The sequence below is a fragment of the Beta vulgaris genome, chromosome 8 (genome assembly GCF_026745355.1).
Source record: "Beta vulgaris subsp. vulgaris cultivar EL10 chromosome 8, EL10.2, whole genome shotgun sequence".
NCBI lineage: Eukaryota > Viridiplantae > Streptophyta > Magnoliopsida > Caryophyllales > Amaranthaceae > Beta > Beta vulgaris.
The window spans coordinates 554,793-569,193 of record NC_079209.1 but is presented as its reverse complement, the minus strand read 5'-3'; the positions used below and the strand labels follow the sequence as shown (position 1 = coordinate 569,193).

Below are 14,401 nucleotides of genomic sequence, written 5' to 3'. Positions count from 1 at the left end.
TATGTAAGGGTATTTTTTTATTACCTTAAAAAAAAGTGGTATGAAAAAAATTTCGAGTTTGTTCAAATAGGTTCTAAATTTTTTAAATAAGTTTAGATAACAGATTGTAAGTTCCAATTAAATTCATTTTGAGATAATCAGGCCTAACATTTTCCATTAGGACTGTAAGTTCCTACAAGTGGTAATAATTAATTCTTTATAAACTACGCAGTTTGTATCTATATCACATGTTTAAAAAAAGCTTTTGAAACTAAAATCTTTAAGATTTTTCATTACGCCAAACAGTGCAGCGATAATTATTGAAGTATGGTAAAACGGATAAAGTTATGTCAATAATTAACTGAGTAATATATGTCGATAAAAAGATTGGGAGATAGAGGATCTCCCTATCTAACACCTCTCCTAGGAGTGAAAGTATATGTAAGCTTCCCATTAACTAGCACCGAAAAAGAAACTGAACGAACACAATTCATCACACAACCACACCAATCTCCATCAAATACAAACTTACTCAAAGTAGCCTCCAAAAAATCTCACTCAACTCTATCATATGCTTTTGAGATGTCCCATTCCAAAGCCATACAACCCCCCTCCCCCCCCAACTTGTTTAAAATTCTTCATGTAATGAAATAATTCAAAAGCCACAAGGATGTTGTATGTAATTAATTTTCCCAGGACAAAGGCACTCTGATTTACATAAATTATTTGTGACAGAAATAACTTTAATCTATTGGCTACCATTTAGCCTCTATTTTCTCATATTTGTAGCTAATTCATGTATTTAGGGATTGAGTGGAAGTCTTCTTTTTTTTTTGAAGGGAAACCACCAAGGGTCTAATTTATACTATCAGAATTTGCCAAGGCAACAATAGCATCCGGGACATCGTCTACCCAAACACGTTTACCAACTTTCACAAGTTGGAAGTGAGCTAAACTGTGAGCCACTTTGTTCCCATTTCGTTTCAGAAAAACCAACTAACAAACATAAAAGAAGAAATTAAAGCAAGAATATCTTCAATAATGAGGAAAAACTTAGTCTTGCCCGATGCTTTGCGCCTAAGAGCTTGAATACTATTAAGCAATCACTTTCCACCATAATATGAGTCTCCCCACATTCCTTTGCCATTCGAAACCCCAACAAAATAGTTTTGGCTTCAACCATGCTTGTCTCCCACTTCACTCGCGACTGCTCAATCACACACCACAACACACTCCCCGTCTCGTCTCTCCCCATCTCGTCTCGTCCCGGCACACAACACTGAGGTCAACCCCATCATCCCCCAACAGACCCGCGTCAGAATCGACTTTGACCCAACCCACATCCAGCGGCTGCCAAGTGCTGGGATGCGGCACAACAACAACACTTCTGTGTTTGCTCTTCATACTACTTGTCTCATGCAATTCCAGGTGAACTTTCTTCGCATAATTCAAAGTAGCCTCCGGGGATGTGAACTCCCTCTCCATCACACCCTTGCACCAAGCATCCCACACCGCCCAACAAATAGTGAGAAATAAAGCCAACTCATCATCATCAAGAGTTTCAAACACACACCCCCACCAGTCGGCAACTGTAAAGCAACCTCGCGACACTTCACACTCTAATCCACTAATCTCCCACACACTCCTAGCCAAAGCACACATAGAAATGGCGTGAGTACCTACTTCTTTAGCAGCACCGCACACATCACACGCAGGATCAATCGAAGCCACTCGACGATGCAGCCCGGATTGAGTCGAGAAGGCCTCCTTGCATGCCCTCCATGCAAAAATCTTCACCCTGGGCACCACTTTAGCACTTCAAATTATCTTCCAAAGCGCACAATTATTCGACGAGCTCCCCTCATTGATAAACCATTCATCATTCATAATAGCTTTGTAAGCCGGACGAACCGAATAAGCACCATCTTTTTCAAAATCCCAACACATGACATCATCTGGGAATCGAAGACTTAGGGGAATACTCAAAACCCGCTCTACCTCAAATGGCAAAAAAAAGTTGAGAAACAATGTTCACATCCAAAGTTCTAGTAGTTGGATTTATCAAAGCACCTACTTCAATATTGGGATTTGCATCCCCAATAGGTGAAATCACACGACGCGAACCCGGAATTCAAGCATTCTTCCAAACTCTACTGCTCTCCACATTTCCCACACGCCACCTAACACCCCTCTTAGTATAGCTTTCTAGTTAGTTATGTACGAGGAGAAAAAATTTGGTTGACTATATTGTTGTTCTTGGCAATTTCTTCATGACTTAATTAACTGCCCCTCCTCCTAAGCAAAATCATTCAATCTCACCCCTTTAATTTGAGAAAAAAACAAGAAAACAAAGAACAAAGAGGACAAATAAATTAATGTGTTAGAAATTAGAATATATTTTTCCTTACATGTTTTTGCATTTGAATTTTGGCACTTTGGACTATCTCCTCTACAATTTGTATCTGCATCATGATAGATGTTCTCCAAAACATCCAGTTCAAGTCTATTATTTGTCTATCGATAAAATAATGGTAAAATGTTCAATGATGAACTACTACTTCTATACTATGCCAAATGACTTTGTGACAAAATTCTGTGGCCAACAATCAAATGTGATGATTTTCCTTCCTTTGATTTGATAGAAGGTGAAGGACAATAGTATAACGATAATAATACAATTATTGTTCTAACAATAATTGATAGAAAATCCCCCCCTCCCCCAACGCCCCCAAAAAAACCATAATATTCGAAGTCCAAAGATATGATTTAATCAAATACCTATCAGTTAATAACATTAGTCTATCAAAAAACCATCACAAAAATCTTAAAGTTATAAAAAAAGTCACCTTAAATTAAATAACAAATATTTAAAATTAGTAATTTGACTCAATTAAATAGGCAAACAATCAGTATGGAACAAGACCATGTGTACTATTAACGTATTATATATTATAAAGTATATACCTTACCGTAATGCTCCTTAAGACGAACACGAAGCTATACTAATATATTAAAAAACTTTCTCAAACAAGTTCACATATTACATGGCATTCTCCCTTTAGATATTTCTTTCCATACCACAAACAAACATTATAAAGAATAGAAATATGCTCTAAATAAGATTCGATCATACGATCTCAAATCTCTAATATATAAGACAAATCTTGATGAGTTTGGTATCCACTTAAAATATCTTCAAATGCCCATATTTTACAATTTGATCCTAATATAAATTATGACTATCATTAGTATCATACATCTTTTTATTGTTTGAATCACACATATACAAAAGTTATAGCCAATAAACTATGCAATAATATTAGATGTTACTCTTTAAACATAAAGATATTAATAACTCGAGTCATCACTCTTTCCCAAAATTAATTTGCAACAAAAGGAAGACTCCACTTAAGAAAAAGAACTCAAAAAGTTCACGTCCAGTCTATCATACAATTTTTTATAATTTGAAGCACACATTACATACATTTAAATCTAGTATACTAAAGTTATAACCCATAAGTTATAACCCATAAACTACTACTATGCAATAATATTAGATGTTATTCTTTAGACGTACAAATATTAATAACTCGATCAGTCATCACTCTAGGCCCAAAACTAATTTGCAACAAAAACGTAGACTCCACTCACGAAAAAGAGCTCAAATAATTCGAGTCTAGTCTAAATATTTATTCATTTCAATTCAATCAAACAAGTTTAAACTTAACCGAACTAGACTGGACTGGACTATATACTTTTCGCATTCCATTTACACCTCTAACTAAACCCAAAGCAAAAATCTGAAAGAGTCTTTCTCATTTATAGACTCTCATCACAAATTGCGTTTAAGCTAAACCCTAAGCTAATTATATGTCAGTATTTGTACATGATAAGACTTAAAACTCATAAAAATTCCCCCGTAACGTCGTTTCACGCGCCTTTTCACGATGTCACCCTTACCGGCGATCTCACGTTACGTCATCCCTAACCCTTCAATTCTCTCTCTTCTCAATACCCTTTTACCCTCTTTTATCATGCGTTTTTCGACGGCCGGCGCTTTTTTCTTATCGTCTTATTTTCTCTCTCCTCTTTTTTTCTCTCTTCATTTTCCTCATCTTTGAAGCTCTCAACAATGGCGGAAGGTCCAGATTCATCAACACCTCCATCATTAGCGATGATTTCATCATCATCTCGTCCTGTTCCGGCGAGAGAAGATTGTTGGAGCGAAGACGCAACTTTTACGTTGATCGAAGCTTGGGGACAGAGGTACATCGAGCTAAATCGAGGAAATCTAAGGCAGAAACAATGGCAGGAGGTTGCGGATTCGGTGAATAATCGACATGGACATGTGAAGAAAGCTAGAAGAACAGATGTTCAGTGTAAGAATCGAATTGATACTTTGAAGAAGAAGTATAAGATTGAGAAGGCTAGGGTTTTGGATTCTAATGGAAGTTATAAGAGTCCTTGGCCGTTTTTTGAGCCATTAGATCAGTTAATTGGATCAACTATGCCATTAAAGAAGCTTTCTCCTTCTCCTCCTATGGCGGTTCCGATTCTTGCTCATCGGACTCCGGCGATTTTGCCTCAGAAGCGTCCTGTACCGTCTCCTTCGCCTTCGCCTTCTTTTCCTGCTTCTACGCCGCCTTTTCGAGGAGATGAGTCGTATTTTCGGAAGAATTACTCGGCGATTGCGGCAGCTGCAGCGGCCGCAGCGGATAGTGATGATGAGGAGGAGGATGAGGACGAGGAGGAGGAAGAGGAGGAGGTGGAGGTGAGTGGAGAGAGTAGTGAGGCGGACGGAATTCGGAAGCTGGCGAAAGTGATTGAGAAGTTTGGAGAGGTGTATGCTAGAGTGGAGGCTGAGAAACAGAGGCAGATGATTGAGTTGGAAAAGCAGAGGATGCAATTTGCTAAGGAGTTGGAGTGTCAAAGGATGCAAATGCTTGTTGAAATGCAGGTTCAGCTTGAGAAGATGAAGCGTGCTAAACGATCCGATTCGAATGGTGAGATTGTTATGCTCTCTTCATCTTCTTGTTCTTTCTTTTTTCATGGTTGTGTTTTTTTCATGTGATTATTGTTATTTTCATAGTTAACAGGTTTTTAAGATGCATATGGTGGTATTATAATGAGGTAGATGTGCTTGTTTAAATTATACAAGTTGTTTGCAAAAAGGAACTGTCAACTTTAGTGTTTTAAATAGTTGTATGCTCTATGGCCCTAATCTTTTATATTTCCCCCCTCTTCTCTATGTAGTTTTGAGGTACAATGGCATGCGATGGTGTTACTTTTATTCTGTTGATTTTAGTTTTGTTTTTGTTTTATGCTGATATTAGGAGAATAGTGAGGCCTGTTTCTTCTTGTTCCATAATCATTAGTTATGACGCTTTGCGAAAGCTGTCCACACCATTAGATTATGGATTTCATTGTTGATTGTGGATTTCACTGTTGATATAGTACCTTTGGTTTTTTACTCTAGGTTGGTGATAATGGATTTTGGTGATATGCTATCTTATGAACGAAGGTATTGTATAGCTTGTTTCCAGGGAGATGACTAGTACGAAAGAGATGTTTTGGTGGCGTGGAGAAGATTATCATGCTAGATTTAGCTCTTTTTTCGTAGTTATCGAAGTTTGTAGAGGTTTTTAGTGCTTCTGTTTTCTTGTTGATGCTGGTCTTATAGGTTGAGAGAGTAGATGGGGTGTTTTTTTCTTTCAGGTGCATGCTCTATGGAAAACAAAACTACCCTTATTTTTCCGTCAGTTCTTAGTTTGTTTTTGATCTTGGAAGGAGGAATTCTTCTCAGATCTCACTATTCTGCTCTTGCATTTTGCTTTCTTATTTCCATGATGTCTCAGAGGTTTTGTTTTATCTTCTTAGACATTGCTCATCAAATTTCTAAGAGAATGTGCTGCTTATTATACTATAGTGAGTTTCTACTGTTTTAGGAGATGTGTTTCAGCCTGTCAGTTATGTTAACCCCAGGACTTCACCTTTGGCAGGATCTTCACTGAGCCAGTCGTTGTCTTGTTGCATTTCTTGTTTCATTCATTGCAATATCGTTATTGTGTTTCCTATAGTCAATGAATTATCCTACTTTTTTTCCTTTCCATGCAAGGGTGATCTTCGAATGATGTGCTTTTTTGGGCTAGGTTTCACAATTTGCTTTATATGATGGTTGTACTTATTATAGGTTACTCTTTGCTCCCACCGACTCCCATAATGAAAAGCCCCCTTAAACCCAGTGGATTCACAGAAAGGATTAATTAGAAACTAATTATATTACTCTATGATGATGGGACTGATCGCAAATATCTGCTTAAGCTTGTTAATTTTGTTAGGCGTCTGTTGGAAATTATTTATATCGTTCTTTAGTTCTTTTTGTTAATCATCTATCGTATCCTTATTGTCTAGCACCTTTGACAAAATTTGGGAAAGTTTAGCCGTTGTGGCTGGTCATGGTTTGGAGATTTATCATTGTATAAATGAGTTCCTGTATTATATCCCAGAGGCATGTGGTGTTTGATGATGCCTAGCTTTGCTACAAGGTGTTGTGTTTAGAGTGGTGTAGTAAATGTAGACTATGTAGTCATTTGTTGGCGTCACTGAATTAGGTGGCTAGTGAGGGTCTCTTTCTGTGTTCTCATTTTACTTTCAGGTGTTAAATCTGTTCTCAGTAAGAAGATCCCTTATATTTTGGGTTTTTTGTTTTCTTTGTTATTGGTGAGGGAATTAGCCACCTTTCCACCCCTTAGCATGAGGGTTCTTTATGTCGTAATTAGTTGGATAATTGAATTTGGTTAACCATACTTTAGGATCAACTTATATTTGAAGTTTATGCACAACCAGGGTCAATCAGTGTTCAGTTTCTTTGTGTCTTAATGCTACTTCTGACATATTCGAATAGGTTTCGATGGAGAAGCTTAAGCTTGTTTGGGAAATCTGGTTCTTGGGTTACTTTATACTGGTATATATCCAGAGAGGATTGTCATGATTATCTTTGCTTTGAAGTTGGGATCAACTGATGACTTCAGGTATTAATACTGAAGACTTCCAGGAACTAGTCAGTAGCCAATAATGGAAAATACTGTTTGATACGTTTGACAATATATTGGTTGTACTTCTTGTTTTTTTTTTCTTTATATTTAGATTGTCGAAGGAACGGAATATGAGTGGTTCTTTTGCATACAGTTCAGTGCTTGAGGTTCCGTGTAGGATTAGAATTTGGCGCTTTTCTTTAAAATTGAGCCTACATATGCGAAGTTCACAGAATAATATCGAAGTGAGAAATCTGTCTCAAGAGAATCTTTTGGAATGGTCCAAATCATTATTAGTGTTCTTTTATAGATGCTGATATGATAAGTCATAAGTATCTTATGCTGTTGTGCAGCGATAGCCAATACAATCAATGTAACTTCAGCTCTCCTAGCTCCACCTTACATGTGTTCATTGATTAACAAAGTGCTCTCCTTTTTTCCTCTATCTTGATCTGCATAACCTTGTCCTCTCTTTCCATCTGTGTGTCTTTATACCCTGGTCAGGGAAATGGATTTCCCTGAATTGCTACTGATTCTCTTTCATCTGCTTGCTCTGTGAGTTGAGACACTTAATTTCATGAAGAACAGTGCTTTTGAGTAATTTGTTTGGGGTTTGAGAACAAGAAATGTGGTTGGGTAGTTTGTTGCATATTTGGCTGGTGGAGGTGAAATTCTGTAGCATCTGAAAGTTTGAAGGTGTAAAAGATTGACAAAGATGCAGTTTTAAGGGTACAAGAATTCAGTTTGCAAAGGAAGGGAGGGTTAGGAGAATGCAGGGGAAGCAGCACCACATGTAGTTAGTGGTTTTTCTTAGTTCTTATTTGAATTTTAGAGCAATCAATCACTTTTGTTTTGATCTTATTGACAACACATATGTTGAGTTCACATAAGAATATGTGAAGGTTTCAGGGCTAATAGCAAGAGTGCATGGACTTTCCTATGAGTACCAATATGGTTTCTGAGGAGATTTTTAAAGTATCTTCAACCCCCACTTTTAGGGTGTTTACCTGTCATTACCTAGCTTCCCGTTACATCGAAGATTTTCTAATGATGATTAGGTTGAACTTTGATTTTGGCCGAATTGTTTCAGGGAAGTGATTATGCAACTTCTTGGAGAAGAAGTAGTTATTTGCTTTATTCTTGATTGATTACGATTACTTCAAGGATGTTTCAATAAAAACAATCCGAATATTGAACAAAAATAATCAATTTCAACAACTAAAATTTAGGTCCTTATTTATGTCACGTATCTAAATAATCTGGATTTTATATACATTTTTTATAGGTCAGGAATCGGGATTGTTATAGCAATGATTATTTGTATTTGTTTAGCAAATTACTTTTATCCATCTTTAGAAACATTCCCTCAGTCATTTTAAATCTTTTTATATGCTGGCGCATTGGTTTGAAGAACAATTGATCCATGTCCACTGGTTTCCTAATAGTAATCCCAGTTTGCGTGTAATGGTGGCTTTACACAACATCAAAACAAAAGCATATTATGAAAAAGAAGTCAAAATAATTGTAAAATATTAACATTTAAGTCTCCATCCTTTATATAGGAGTTACTATCGTTATTTTTATGTGGATGAATTACGCTTTTATCAAATAGGGGAGTTTAAAATGCAATACTCAATGGAAGAGAAATAGGAATGTATATTAGAATAAGGTAGCTTTGGCCCCTTTAATATTTTACGCTCAGTAGACTATTCCCTTCTCAGCTAATTTTCAGCTGTATTTAACACCTGTGAAAAACAAAGGGGGCATGGTATTTAGAGAAGACGCAAAAGGAAAAAGAGCAAACATGGTTGCTAGAGACGATGGCGGAAATGATAATTGATGGCGATGTGAGCGGCCTGCTTGTGCTAACTCTGGGAAGAAAACCCCCAATGTATCACATTTAGATTAACTTACTTTCACATTTGACTGAATGATCTAGGGCGTAATTGTTCAAACTCTAGATATGAGAATTTCCTATTTTGAGTCGGATCAGATGACTTTCCATCTACAAGATTTGGGTGGAAGTTGGACGTCAAAGGATTGGATACCTCATCTGGGCATCCAGGTTGCGCAACATAGTGAGTTGGTGCGCAGGTTCACAAGATCTGATACTGGGAGAGTTGAAACGTGGCTCCTGGGGACGGGTCACGAATTAGGTAATGCTGACCCTACAAGTCTAGTTGAACATGTAGAACCTACTTATTTTACTTTATGAACAATGGTTGAGGTGGTCCTCTAGTGTTGACTATTGTTTTTGTCAGAATGATTGATCCATATTTGTATAGTTTGGATTAGTTTTCCTTTAATTTCCAATAGCTGGCATTTCAAAACATATGACCTCTTTGGCTCTTCCTGACTGTGATTTGATTATTAAATGAGACCTCTAAGATTCAGCAAGGGCTAAGGATCTTTACCTTGCAGAAAATACGGTTGCTTCAGCTTTGTAAATGACGAAACAGTTTGTATAGCCTATGTGTTTATAATAGTTGACCATCAGTCTGTATACTTGCGTCAAGGATTACTGTCGATTAACTTCACACTTATATGATTGGCATGGAGATTAAGGATAACCTTTCAATGTAGAATCAAGATTTGAAATTGAGTAGAGAGGAAAAACTAAGAGCAAAGGATCTTTCTTGCACAAATTACTGTTTCTTGAGTATTGAGAATGCCGAAAACAGTTTGTAAAAGCCAATGTGATTATGATATTTGACAGTCAGTTTTATACTTGTGCCAAGTATTACTATTTTTTCCTTCATCTTAGAATGAACTTCACACTTTTGATTGGCATAGAGATTAAGAATAGCTTTTTGATTTAGAATTAAGATTTAAAAGTGAGTAGACTAGTTGAGAGAATAAGGTAACAGTTGGGGAAGAGAGAGCAGGAATGATGGGATGGATTAAGAAATGTAAATATATTAAGAAAGTGTTTGTCTTTGGCACCCTAAATTGGAAAGTGTGAAGTTCTGTTTGAGACACCCTAAAGTGTAAGTGCGAAGTTTTTTTTTTTTTTGAAAAACCATAAAGTGGAAAGTCTAAATATCTTTTTGAGACACCCTAAGGTTGAAAGTGTGATGACCTTTTTGAGACACTCTAAAGTGGAAAGTGTGAAGTTCATTTTGGGGGAAAATGGAGAACTTAGAGAATATATCAAAGCTGACTTTGGGTGATCAACATTCACATTGTCTGAATTAAGTATTTTTGATAGCAAAAGGTGAAGTTGACTATTGTTTGGAAGTGATACCATATAGTGAACTTATGCAAGCAATGCATGGACTCAGTGCCAATGATTCATGTAGCAGTTTTTAGGAAGTAGTCCTATCATCTATAGAGTGAAAGGTTAGTTCATTGACTATAACTTTATAAGTAGCTCTTGGGATTATCTTGTAGTCGACTAGTCGTATTTGTGTGATTTATTTATTTTGAAAGAGGCAACGAAGATAATTATTATTATTTTGGGGATTCAAATAGTTGATGTCAAGGGTTAGAGACTACAGATGTGTGCAAAATACTGTGAGGCGAGACTGTTTTGGTTAATATCGGGTTTTCATGCATCATACGCGATGTAATTTTTTGACATTACTATTAATTATCATTCAGAACGTATATGAAAATGTTGGAAGTATCTTGTAGTCATATACAATGCGTAAATAATTTATGTGGAAGAGGCGAGGAAGATACTTTTTATTATTATGAGGATATAGTTAGGTTAGGTCAATTGTTAGAGACTATAGATTCGTGTAATTGTTTATGTAAGTTTTGCAACATGGCGGATTTAGGGATTTATAAGTTCTTTCTTTTATCATCTTCCTAAGATTCCGATGAAAGGTGAAAGTTGTCATACGGGGTATCTTGTGAAATGCGGAAACTTTCGTGATATTGCTTCTGTCTTATTTAGTTTTCCCTCCCTTGAACATCAATTTTTTTCCGAAAAGATTTCATTTAACTTTTAAGTTATCATGTAGCACGTGTTATTGAAATCCGTCCTTTTTGAAAGAGTCTTCCGAATTTGTTCTAGAACTCATTGCATACATTTAGGTAGAGCGAACACACCAAATTTCTGCATGTTGATTTTTTGTGTAATTAGAGGGAGTAGTGTATATTTTCTCTGATGGAATTTCAATATCTATATAAATAAATTTCTCCAATGTTGGACTACTTTCTTGTAGAGTTGCTATTATAGTCTTTTAGAAAGTCCATTCTTTTTGGAGAAGTTTTGTTCGAAAGTTCTTTAGAGCTTATTTTATACATTTGGGTTGAGCAAATATTCTCAGCATATTTGTGCATGTTAAGAAATTTAGTGTAGTTGTTAGAGATGATGGGGGATTTAACCAATTGACAGGGGGCCGTCTAATGGGAGTGTTGCACATGTGAGAACAGCTTGTACAACATTTTCCTTGATAGGAGAGGAAATTTGTTGACAGTAAAGATGTCTTGTTTACTAGTTTCTCCTTGCTATTGGTTAGGTTATGTTGAGGAACCCTGCCTTAAGGTTGTTTTCTATTAAAAATGCTATTGGGTTGAACATTTGATCACGGGTTGTAATGCTTTCGAAACTACATAGTTTGCTAGTTCTTTTATGTGCCCTATTTCAAACTATTGGCCGTATCTATCATACAAGAGTACGTGAAATTTCTGTTTTTCTTTTACACTCCTTCCATTCCTATATAAGCTTCTCATGTTGGTTTGCATGGAGAATAGGAAGTTACATGTGAATCAAAGATTTGGAAGTGGATTTAGTGAGGAAAACAAAAGGTAGAGGAAATGTCAGGAAAAAGATAACAAAAGGGTCCATGGGATTGAGAGAGAAATTGAGAAAACATATGTGCCAATTATATTTGGGTATTCCAAAGGGAAAGTGTGAAGTTTATTTGGGACAAAGGTTGAGCAATATTAAAAGGATTATTACTTGAGATAAAGATTTATCGCTAAAGGTAGATTCATATCACAGTTTAACACGAGTTTTGGATACATTTATGGTCAACACTTTGGTAAGCAATGTCAAAGGATCCTGTCACCCACAAGGAGTCTTTCAAAGATGAGTATGCCAATTATTAGACCTTGTATAACCATGTAAAGACAGGTTGCCTGCTGTTCACCCTCATAGAGTAAAACCTTTTTCTTTCTTTTGTTGCATGGCATAGCTGGGACACTTCATAATCCACATTGTATATGTTCCACATAACATTGTGTTTCTGGCTTGCTGCTAAATCAAGAAGAGATGATTATCTATGGGATCATCTTAGTTCAGAAGACGTGCTGATCTGGGCTGCTGACTTAGTTCAGTGTGTACTCTTGTCTCTGTGTTGGATGTAATTCAGAGTATGGTCAGGTTGCAAATGAAGCAGCTATGCACCATCTATATGTATAGGAATACAAGTTGATGTGTATTAGTGTACTAATATGCTTTCCTGAGCATAGTAATTGCATTATCTTAAATAATAAAAGCTTGCGCACCTTTATCAGTGAAGGTGAATTTGTTAAACACACTTAATCTTAGCCAAACAATCTGGAGGGATAATTTGCCTTATGAGTTGTACTTCATGCTTTTCAGACGCTAGGTCTAGGACAATTTAGTCTGACATTAACTTGTAAGTAGTAGAATCATTTCATTGTTCACCTTGTTTTCTGTCTGCTATGTCTAGATCTGTTGTGAATTTACTATAAGGAGACTGTACCTGGTTGTCCCTTACAAATCACAATGGACATAACTAGTTCTGGTAACATTTTTTTTTTGTAGACTAGGTACAACTGGGTCCTCTGACACTGCTACTTAAGCTTGTTAAGACTACGAGTTATAGGAGAATAAGGTAAGACTAGGTACACTTAGGTCCTCCGAAACTGCTACTTAAGCTTGTTTTTTTTTAAAAAAAAAAATATGTCGACTGATCTGTATTTGATTAAGATTAAGTGTCATGTAAGAAATGATGGTTTCGTGTTGCTTTTGGAAGGATGGCTTAAGTTTTAGTGATGTGGCTGGTTCCAGCCATTTGCAATCAACTGTGAAATTGGATTACTGTGATTTTTTTTTTTTTTTTTGGCTTTTAATAAAATCATTAAGCTTCAATCGTCTTCGAGATTTTTATATTGGTTGTTGGAAAGTCTAGCATTGCTGCATTATGCTTATGCATTTTTGCTTTGTCTTGTAGATATGTATAGCTAGCTTATTTCCAGAGCCGACTTGAGTCTGATTAACGAGGTAGTGTGCAATTTCATGCTAACGGTTCAAACTGCTGTTGAGGGAGGAAAAATACCAGTATAAGTGCCTCAGACAGGAAGTAGATCGACTTGCGAACTAGTTTGGAAGGTCATGGTGGATTAAAAACCTTTAACTTCTATATGATTTTAAATGACTCTTAATTCATAGATTATGTCCCCTGATCTTTTTGTAATTTGAATGGTTGTGTAATATGCTACTCCTGTAACTCGTCTTTGTCGTGCTTCTCGGAAATGAATGTGCAGTTGAATTCTCGCCACATTTCTCGATTGTGCAAATGGATCTTGTGTCAACCTGGGGAAACCTAAGTACCATGCATGATTCCTTTTTCCTTATGTGCAATATAATTACAATAGGTTTTAAGGAAGATCATCTTGTGTAGAGTCCAGAAGGTAAGATCAGTCACTTATATTTGATATTATAGTCACCAAAATAGTTGTCCGGAGAAAACTTCTTCAAAATTTAGGGCATGGCTTGATTAAAAGTATGTATTTAAGGGGTATATTGTGATGGCATAGCTACTCTTTGTGATAAACTGTCCCTTCTTACTCAGTTAGGTCGTGCCTCAGTTTGTTTAGTTGTCTCATTTTTTCTTTTACAATACTTGTATACTAATTTTGACTAGAATTTTTTGACTTGCTCTAAAATATGCAAAATTATAAAATGTTGTGATTAACAATTATCTTAATATATAGTTAAAAGATATACTTGTATTTGGTCAAAGTAGTGTGTCGGTGAGTGTGAAAGTTAAAGTGTTGCAAGTTGCAATCTTTGCTGGATTGAATATTTGGAATTACCTGGCTTGGAAGATACATTGAGAAAGAGATGGAGCAGAAGGGAGTGGAGAGAGCTAGGGCATTGGGTTGATCGTGGTGCTATCATTTGGTAAAGGGTTTTCCAGTGGGCGCATTGGCTGAGTGGTGATAGTGATGGAGGATAGTACAACTTTTGACCAACTTTTTAGATGTTAATTACTGGAATCCAACTTCCAAAACTACTCTTTGAAGGACATTGCTAAACCTATTTACTGGGTAGACAACTCATTACTAATAGAGTATTAAAAAAAATAATTATGTTGAGTTGGATTCCATTATTATAATCCTAAACAAGTTTTTATTAATGGTGGGTAGTTTATCCAATGGGTATACAAAGTTTTTTCCTTTTGAATGCG

General features: G+C 36.2%; 1 protein-coding gene across 3 annotated transcripts; it reads left to right on the top strand.

Annotated features, from left to right (window-relative positions):
* Window positions 1-3,795: 3,795 nt before the first annotated feature.
* On the top strand, window positions 3,796-13,491 carry LOC104900489 (trihelix transcription factor ENAP1). Of its 3 annotated transcripts, none has more exons than XR_791076.4 (3): window positions 3,796-4,982; window positions 12,754-12,823; window positions 13,163-13,491. XR_791076.4 is itself a non-coding variant. In XM_019251074.3 (3 exons), exons 1-2 carry the CDS (start codon window positions 4,112-4,114, stop codon window positions 5,461-5,463), a joined length of 879 nt encoding a protein of 292 aa, XP_019106619.1. In that variant the 5' UTR covers window positions 3,796-4,111; the 3' UTR covers window positions 5,464-5,500; window positions 13,163-13,491. The 3 variants fall into 3 exon arrangements, 2 of the variants coding, with proteins under 2 accessions (XP_019106619.1, XP_010686207.1); XM_019251074.3 differs by lacking the exon at window positions 12,754-12,823 and adding an exon at window positions 5,456-5,500; XM_010687905.4 differs by lacking the exon at window positions 12,754-12,823 and having other exon boundaries at window positions 3,803-4,982.
* The last annotated feature ends 910 nt before the right edge of the window (window positions 13,492-14,401 follow it).

What these genes read in the sequence shown, in the direction of transcription:
- LOC104900489 (XM_010687905.4), top strand. Translation starts at nt 4,112, where the DNA reads ATGGCGGAAGGTCCAGATTCATCAACACCTCCATCATTAGCGATGATT.